This window comes from Bison bison, unplaced genomic scaffold, assembly GCF_000754665.1.
Source record: "Bison bison bison isolate TAMUID 2011002044 unplaced genomic scaffold, Bison_UMD1.0 scf7180017864163, whole genome shotgun sequence".
NCBI lineage: Eukaryota > Metazoa > Chordata > Mammalia > Artiodactyla > Bovidae > Bison > Bison bison.
Window position 1 is genome coordinate 4,146,919 of NW_011494735.1, and position 9,898 is coordinate 4,156,816.

The window sequence follows — 9,898 nt, forward strand, 5'->3', positions numbered from 1 at the left end:
CCTACCTCATCTGTGTAGTTTAATAGTTAAACAAATAATGCAAAACATCCACGCTACAGTATTCTTCAGTGGCCCATCTTCCAATACCCCTTAACCACAGGGATAGTGATGCTTCTTCAAACTGTCATTGTTCAACCACAATGGAGAAAACGCAGGAAAATTGGAAAAGAGACCTAATCTCCCAGCTCCACTAGTTTTAGGGAGGTAGATCACAGGATACATTAAATGAGTATGAATCTTTGCCCAAGAACCTCCTGTCAGTGTAGAAAAGAAACATCCTACACATGTGTAGATAAGTATTAACTTCAAGGAAAGTCACCCCTAAAATTGTAATTGTTAGCTACAAACTCCCATTGGGTGAAAAAAAAAAAAAGAATTAAAACAAAATTCTTACCCCTTTGACTGGCCATTTGCCCGATTTTCAAAAAACTTTATCTCCAAAATATCATTTACTCCCAAAGAATGAACTGCTTCAGTTAAGTCTTCATCTGTTGTCCACTGCAAGATATTTCCCCCTCATTAACCATCATAACATATCTAAGATTTTTATTGTTTCAATTTAGTTTGTAAGGGTAAACTCAGGACAGACAAAATTAATCCTTAGTGCAAACTATGTACAATTACCGCCAGTCAGTCTCCAATTTTTAAATAGCACAAAAGCACCTGAAGACATACTTTCGTCCCTTGATAAGAGTTTTGGAAATAGAAGGTACATACCCTCAGAGAGAATATAGAATTAAAAAAAGAAAACCCTTAATGAGTTTTTGGTCTCTTCCAGCTTTCAACTGCTGTGACTTTAAATTTTCAATAAACCAATCTCACCTGCCGCTTTTTTTCTTAAAAGAAATTATTTGGGGAAATAAACTCCACCTTATGTTTCTAAGTATACAAAACAAAATCCTAATGTGTATTCAGTGCCTACCATACCCTTTTACCAAATATTTAATTCTCAAAACACAGAAGTCCCATTTTACATATAATTTCTGTTTTACACTCTATGCAATAGAGAGGTTAAAGAAGTTGTCCAAGGTTATAAAACATATATAGGAGCCAAAACTCAGTCTTCCTCAGCAACCACACTCTTTTTATCTACAATGCAACTGTCTCCAACATTATAAAAATTGCTCAGATGATGGGAGATTGGCCAGCTTTTTAAATATGCAAACATTTAAAATAAAATACTATTAAGGAAATGTACAGTAACAACTGATTTCTAGGCAATTTTTAAATTTTCAAGTATGTGTAATAAACGTTTTTAAATAGAGATGCAAAAACTCTACCGGACTATTTTAGTAAATATTTAAGATTCAATGCTAATAAAACACAGATAATAATACTACTAAACATTCAGCTAATGAAACTCCAATCAATAAACCTGTAGGTTTACTACTACTGTAGTATCATAAACCAAATTAAAATACAATGTATAATAGCAGTATTTCTGTAAATCATATTTCAAATTTAAGGGCAAAAATGAAATTCAGTGTGTGTGTAATTATGGTTTGAATAATGAAAACTCTTAAAAACAAGAATTATATTGTGTATCTTTCTCTCCTACATTACTGAATCCTGGTTTGAGCCTTTATGTGAGCATTTTCCTTTGTAAACTGAGATAGCTGAAGTGTAGGAGTAGTAAAAGATAAAATAATTGAACTACATTTAACTGGAATCTCTACCAAAACAAGTTGAATGTCTACAAAATTCAGAACTAGAAGATTCTGGTACTTACTATATTTAAAAGGTACATGCATGTCCCCCCCTTGGTGCATAACGAAGCATGTAGAACCAATTTAATAACTTGAAATTCCTATTTTATATACTGGAGAAAAAATTAACTACTGGAATAGTTTGAAATCAATCACCAAGGATTTAATTCAAATCAAGTCACTTACCCATGTTAGATTCCCAATATACAATGCAATTCTCTTTCCCGTATATGTATAGACCACATTTGGTGCTGCTCCTTTACCCACGTCATCACCAACAGTTGGTGGGAGAGTATCCATGTAATCCCGATCTTCCGGGGCATCTCCATTATTTGCAGATGGAGAGATGACATCATCATACAAATCTATCTGATCATGCCCACCATATTCAGCTTCCTGAGATACAGAAATAATGTTCTAGATTATACAATAGTCAGATGACTTCTAAAACAGATGTGAATGCAAATTTATTCAACAATTTTCTTTTAAAAATTTGGTAGAAGACATAGGTCAAAGATCTCAGTACAAATCTTTCACTTTACAGCACTTCTTGAACAGTGCCTATAAAGTGAATTTCTATACAATGAATCCTATTTCCCCACTGATACTTATTATAAGAACTAATGTTCCTCTAGGAACAGAATAACATGTAGACAAAATAAAATAATGAACTTTTCATGGAAGCGAAATACTCTAAAAGTAACAACACTGACTACAAATTTTCAATACAAAAACATCACAAACAGAAATCAGAGCCATTATGAATCTTTAATAATATTTTTAACTGCAGAAAAATACAACTATTATTTTCTATAGTATTCAGGATCATGCTTCCCAATTCTGTGGAAGCTGTTAGTTTTAGAAAAAGCATAGTAAGCTAAGCCACAGGAAAGGGATAAAGAAATATGGCTATGTAATGATTCTATATGTCACAATAAATGAACAAGGGAAAGAGAAAATACAGGTTAAACTATCCAAATTAGTATCTATATTAAGTTTTATTATTCTCAGTCAACAAAGAGTTAATGCTTACCTGACTTCTTAGATATACAGTCAATTAGCAAAACATCTACATGGTCAAGAGAAAAGGGACATGAACACGGAAGAATCTAGTAAAGTTTTGCCATCAAGTGTCACCAGCAGAATTAAAACAAGGCTAGGAGATGCCACTTACATGCCTAAGTAATATGCAAGTAAAAGGAAAATGAATAATAAGCAAATATGTGAACAGGAGAAAAACAGAAAAATAGGGTTCAACCTGTAAATAAGCACAAGAAAAATGAAATGCAGGTAGTGGCAGAACACTGAGCATCATTTAAATTGCCTTTGGTAACAGTTACTGGGCCACTGGCTTGACTAGCCAGTAACAGAGGAAAAGCTCTATTTTTATCTTCCTTTCCACCACAAAGTATCTAAATGGATGTGAACTACTTCATTCTGAAAAGTGAAAGTGAAGTCACTCAGTCATGTCTGACTCTTTGCGAGGCCATGGACTGTAGCCTACCAGGCTCCTCTGTCAAGGTAATAAAAGAAAGGCAATTACACTTAGAAAACGAATATAATTCTTATCTTCTCCATTATTACAATTCAGTAAGAATGAATACAAATGGTAGATAAGGAGAAACTAATAGTTTTAGGAACTAACCATTTTATGGATAAAGAATGACATTGAAAAAAGGCATGAATAATATGACTATGAACAGATCAACAAAATACTGTTATAATAAGAGTCCCAAGGGAACATGGTTCTTGTTTTGCTATTCAGAAGGAAGCCAGAAAAAGATTTTTTTTTAAAGAAACAGGAAAAGAAAAAAAAATCTAGAAGGGGAAATATACCACTTATCAGTTCATAACACATAGCATATCAGGTAATCTTCTGCATAATGAAGTTATCCAATTCGCTGATTATGCAACAGAATCTCTACATAACAATATTGTTATGAGGCTGAATGTATGTAACTTATTTATTAAGGGACAAAATCTTAAGGTACATCAGAGAAGAAAGCCCTCTTTAGCAATGGGCAGAAACTAAGACCACAAATCACTGAATAATGCCATAATTTTCTTTCCACAGCAGTACCAAAATAACCTTTGAGAACTGAGTTTTTTGAAACCAAGGAACATGATAGTAAAAACTGTGATAGTGACAGTAAAAATTAGAAAAAAGAAAAAAAAATTAGAAAAAAGCAGTGATAGTAAAAATTAGAAAAAAGAAGGTTGAGTTTTGTTAAGAAGTTTCAGTGTAGCTAAGGCTTCAGGTGGCACGGCTGCAGCAGTTGATTCCACACACTTAAGATACCAAAGTTTCCCACAAGGGGTAGCAGGCACTTTGAAATCGTTCGCAATCCAGTTTTGCACATCAAGTAAATTATTGTTACTATTATTCAAAAGGAGTTGTGTTTCCATCCTCCTCTGCAGAGACTATAATCACAATATATGGTTTGAGGGAGAGTAAAACTGAATGCAAGGGTTATTAATAGTAGCACTAAAAGTATTTCAATCTATACTTTGATGAAATATTATTTGACTTTTCACTAGTTATAAATCTAGGAAAATGTTCACATAAGTCGACAATAATTTACAGGCATAATAACTGCAGCTACACTAACCTGGTGAGTCACAACTTACTATTTTTGTCCATCCCTGAATTCCTGTGTTGATACTAATCAATTTTCCATACTGATACGATTCTACCGATATTTAATATCAGTCACTTGGTCTGGTAGTTGGACTGCTTCCAACTGATTGAAATATGATGCTAACTGAGACCACAGTCCTGGGGTTTGATTTCCAAGTAGACTAGTTAGCTTCACTCAGTTCCAAGGCCACAGCCTGTACTTTTAGCCCCATGGTATGCATTTGGACTTGGTGAAAAAATATTAATGAATTTGAATACATTACCACCATTACTAAGAGGCAACTTAAAACACACACTCTTCTGTAATATCAGTAACCTTCCTTTTCAACTTCACCATATCACACCTATCCTCCAGATTAAAAAAATAATTATATACAGAACACATCCTACTTTCTGTTCCCACTCTAAAAGGGGGGAAAACATGCACGTTCTAAAATTATGTAAAATGAGTATCACAAGTCAGGGCTTCCCTGGTGGCTCAGTGGAAAAGAAACTGCCTGCAATGCAGGAGACCCAGGTTCGATCCCTGGTTCGGGAGGATCCCCAGAAGGAAACGGCAACCCACTCCAGTATTCCTGCCTGGAGAATACCATGGACAGAGGAGCCTGGCAGGCTACAATCCACGGGGTCCCAAAAGAGTTGGGCATGACTTAGGGACTAAACACCACCACCACCACCACCACAGATCACATACAAAGAAGGTGAGCTCTGAGAGTCTATTTGGACAAACTTTGTCAAAGAATAACAGTCAACAGTGTCAAGTTCTATATGCAGTCTTTTCAATTATTACCATTGGGAAATTGTAAAGGTACTCAAAAACAAAAAATAATCAATATTACCCCTCTAATTATTTTAGATTACAAATATTGCCCAATTTGTTCATAGCAACTAATAACCAATAGAACTATACACTATATTTAACTTCCAGTAGGCAACAGCTCTTAGGGTTTGTTAAAAAAATCCACTAAGTTATTTCATTTTCTACATTTAATTACAATAATTATTTTAAAGGCAAGGTAGCCTTTCAAGATTCTGCATCTCAAGATCATGTTCCTCACAACAAATGAGTAGCTGTAGCCAGGTCAGAGACAACACTCAAATTAAGACAGATAGTAAAATAACCAAATTTCAATTAGCTCCTCTTAAAAGCAATGTTTCTCAACCTTTTTTTCATTATCACCATGCCCTTGCTCTGAAGAGGGACATACTTTTGTTAATCACCTCCCATGTAATTTTAATGTCAGATATTCTGTACATTACTGGGAAGACTGTGATAGTTGTCCTGTAACCTTCACTCTTCCTGACAGGCACAACACTACTTTTGGTGTTCCTAAAACTGTATTAATGCCACTCCTGCATTATGTTACCACCACTAATGTCACAGCAAAGGCCACTTGTTCAAAGTTCCTCTATTGGAAAAAAAAAATTTCCATTTAGAGAAATACAAGCAAAATACAAGTTTGCACTTATAAAATGTTTTCTATACCATGGAAAAGAATACACTAACCCACAAAATCCACAAAACAGATAATCTAATACATACCTATCTTTTTAGAAAATATTTCAGTTTCTGATTTTGTTTACATTTCAAGTAGATATTAAAATCAGTTTCCAATCCCTGTTAAAAGCTCAACTAATGGTAAGGAAGCCAATTTGGTACTACAAATATGGCACATAAATCACAAAGTGAACAACAGAATGAACTACTTATAAATAATAAAATAATTAAGAGTTACAGCTCCCCTAAACATTTCTACCCAAGTTTCTGAATCAGTCTCTACCTACTTCAGTTTCCATCTTACATGCCTTATCTTAAAGGGTTCTCTATTCAATATAAATTTGGTAGAAATAAGATTTCACAGATATTTGCCTAATAAAACTTATTTTCCAAAATTAGCTAAACATTGGCTATAGTAGACACACAATAACTCAATGTAAAGTATAATGAGTCATGATATAAAGACAAGTACACTTATAAGGATGTCTACGTCTGTAACTTCCGAATGAATTTTTTCCCACTATCTACATACATTTTCATTTTAAAGTCTGAATGTCAGATCACTGAATGAGCACTGCTCTCAGTGACCTACCACCAGGTACATCAAAAACTACATTCTACATGAAGGGCTTTGCTCCCCAAACAAGCAAAATACACACTACTTCAGTGCACCCAGGATAAGCTTTCCTGAAGTTCAGAATTTGACTTCCCTCTCCTCTCCTCTGCCAACAAAAGTTTACACATACAGACAGACATAGAAGAGTGGTTTCTGTAACACATGACCTGTCAGTGTGTCATATCTTTTATGTAATCCCACTGCAGTGCACTTAGTCTAGACACTATATATACTTTGTATCCTTCCTTGAAAGTGAAAGTGAAAATCGCTCAGTCTGTCCACTCTTTGAGACCCTGTGGACTGTAGACCACCAGGCTCCTTCTTCCATGGGATTCTCCAGGCAAGAATACTGGAGTGGGTTGTCATTTCTTTCTCCAGGAGACCTTCCTGACCCAGGGATCGAACTCTGGTCTCCCGCATTGCAGGCAGACGCTTTAACTTCCGAGCCACCAGGGAAGCCCTACCTTGCTGGCATATAAAATACTGAACTGAGTTAAAATAAATTTAGTTTAGTTTAGGTCAAAATAAAAGTCTGTAATTATTAAATATGAGACTAGTAACTACTACCTTCAAGTACAAATTCCAGTTCAAACTGCACTGATACACACTATCAATTCAGTGAGAGACTGAAACCAACAGCTTTCTTTTCAACTCCAAATCCAAGTAATATAGAGGTTTGGAAGGAGTTCAAATTCTTTCACTTGAGCAACTGTTCTCAATTTGGTTCCATCCAAAGATCTTCAATTTAAGAACTAAAGAGCAGCTATAAAGGATAACTGAGGCCCTTGTGCATTCTTCCCTTCTCCAATTTTATTCTTCATTCTAAATTCATCTGGTGAAGAAAGGAGCTGTTCTACAGCTTCAATAACTTTTTTCTCACACCATCTCCAAATTACAGTTTCTAAGACAATTGAATGTCTCATTTTTTGAAATAGGTTTACACTGCTCTTTACCAAAGTATATACATGAAATAAACATCATACAAGTATAATTATTTAAAACAGAAAAAATAAAAAACACATATATTATAAAGAATTTCAAAGTATACAATGCAATTAAAACTACAGCTCACAATGAAGAGATTCTTTAAATGTTTACAACAGTTTAGAAGCCGAAATAAAACCCGTTATACTTAGCAAAACATTCTACTCAACTACAACAAAATAAAGTCAGTTTAGCAACCAATATTAGTAATGTCACCAGCTAATAAGAATGCAAATTAAATCAACCAACAATTTTGTAGTTGCTTCTAATTTTGATAAAATTTCAGGTAAATATTTCAATACTAGTAACATTTTTAAAAATTAAGAATGTACCTTAAAAAACCATCAACTATCTATTTATGGCCATATTGTAAACAGGAATTATCACAGCAAGCAGTAGATTACAAAGGCCAGTGATACACAAAATAATAACAAAAACAAACCCTCTATTTAATGCCATTAATTGATTCTAAAGTATAAAGATCCTAGAGGTAAAAACCATTCAAATACATGTGCAATATAATGCTATAGGTAAAATCCACAAAATGTTATTTTTGAAAGAACCCTATTAAGCAGTTCATCAGGGCTACCAAATTTTAATCTCTTCTTACCTCCTGTTCGGTCAGCACTAGCTGGTGCACAGGGATAAGCAAGTATCACTCCATCCAGCTATACAGATGACAAAAATGCCCATCCCAAATTAAGTATGCAAAAGCCCAAAAAGTTATTTCATTAAAAGGTTGTGAACAATGCTCAACTTCTAAAATTGTAGTCCAGCTCTTCCTTTACTGTGACTAGAAAGACAAAAGGAAATATATTTTCTTGGAAGAGAGCTAATGAAGACTGCCTTGAACATTTGTTTTTTTACTTGCAGGTACGGACCTCCTGTCGATGGAATGTTACACTCATTTGATAAATAAAAGGAAAAGAAATTTCCCAGAGGTCTTTGTTTACTGATCTTAAAAAAAGCATTAGAATCCGACTGTGTTTAGCACTCAAGGTAACTTTCTAAACTGTCACTGACACAACGCAGGCATAGCAAAAAAAAATTTAAGCGCAACACAATAAAGATTTTAAAACTTAACATTTGATAACAATGAGTTACGTTTAAATATACTCTCTTCTTTAACGGAGTAGAAAACATTTAAAGCTAATTGAACTTTTCTTCTAATATTTAAACGTAAGGGCACCATCATCCCTCAAAAACAAAACAAAAAAAAAAAAAAAACCGGATTTCTAGTTTTCCCTATTTAAAAAAATCCTTAAACTCCTTGCACAAATAAAATCCTTAACGGAGGGGTAAAAACCCCACAAAAACACATTAACCAGAATTTTACTAAGCTTCTCACATGGACCTGGAAAATGTAAGAAAGCTATTAGGAACACTGCAGTTAAACACAATTTGCTTTTTTTTAATGTGTTACTATATAAAAGACAGCAGATGTGACCAGAATGCTTACAGCTTAAACGTCACTGCTCTAGTAACAACCTTTTGCAAGGATGCACAACATCAGACATCATAGCTCCGCGGCTAGTCCTTCTAGGCAACTGTGGCCTATGAGATACCGGAAAAACCTTGCATTCTCACTTTCTCCAGCCTTTCCAAACCCCTCGGAGAACAGTAAACATTTTGCTTTCGGAAATCGGGAAACAGCTATAAAACTAACAAACACCATGTGAATTTTGGGTGAGATTCTTTAATCACTACTCTGATCTCTTCTCTTGGTGAGCTACCATCTTTTTTGTTCCATCCAACCCTCGCGCTTCCAAGTCTTCCTTTGGGCCCGGGCCACCTAGCTTCACTGATATTTTCATCACAAAGACCGAGAACGACTGGGCCCCGGAGGCACTGCAAGCCCTCGACCACCGAGGTAGGGCCAGTGCACCGACTTTCAAAACACGATCCATGGGTCCGAAAGTCAAAGGACTTGTTGCAAACGTGCCCGCACCGAAGCCGTCTTCCCAAAGAGTGAGAGAAGGACAGGGACGGCGCCACGCCAAAACCTGTAGCAAACGTGGGCAGGGGAGCTCAGGAAGCTGGGCGCGCGGGATACAAAGGGCCGTGAACACGGCCTTCCATGAGGCGACCGAGTGACGACAGAGACACAAAATGGACCGACCGAAGGAATCGGAGCCCGAGCGGCAGGGCCGGGGGCAAGGAGAAGGCCGGCGCGCGCCCCACTGGGCTTCCTCTTCGACCTAGCCGCGGGGGTGGGGGCGCAGGGGCGGCCCGTTCTCCCCGCCGCGCACACGCCGCCCCGCCGCCCGGGCCTAGCGAGGCGGGAAGCGCCCGCCGGCCTCCAACAATGGGGGAGCGAGGCGGCGGCGAGGGGGAGCCGGCGGCGGCTGGCACAGTGGCCGGCGTCCGCGCTCGGGGCCCCGGAGGGTGCGGCGCCCGCGCCCAGAAACGCGCGGTAAACGGGGGCAGGCGGGCGCTGCGCCGGGATCGGGCGGCGC

The 9,898-nt window shown here is 36.9% G+C and overlaps 1 protein-coding gene across 1 annotated transcript in view; it reads right to left on the minus strand.

Annotated features, from left to right (window-relative positions):
• Positions 1-9,349, minus strand: part of CPSF6 (cleavage and polyadenylation specific factor 6, 68kDa) — a 31,589-nt gene extending 22,240 nt beyond the window's left edge. Inside the window, exons 1-4 of the mRNA XM_010841626.1 lie at positions 9,176-9,349; positions 5,712-5,753; positions 1,893-2,123; positions 395-498 (exon numbers count right to left, since the gene is read on the minus strand). Of these exons, the coding sequence (XP_010839928.1) occupies positions 395-498; positions 1,893-2,123; positions 5,712-5,753; positions 9,176-9,349 (551 nt within the window). The remainder of the gene's footprint in view (positions 1-394; positions 499-1,892; positions 2,124-5,711; positions 5,754-9,175) is intronic.
• Between the last annotated feature and the right edge of the window lie 549 nt (positions 9,350-9,898).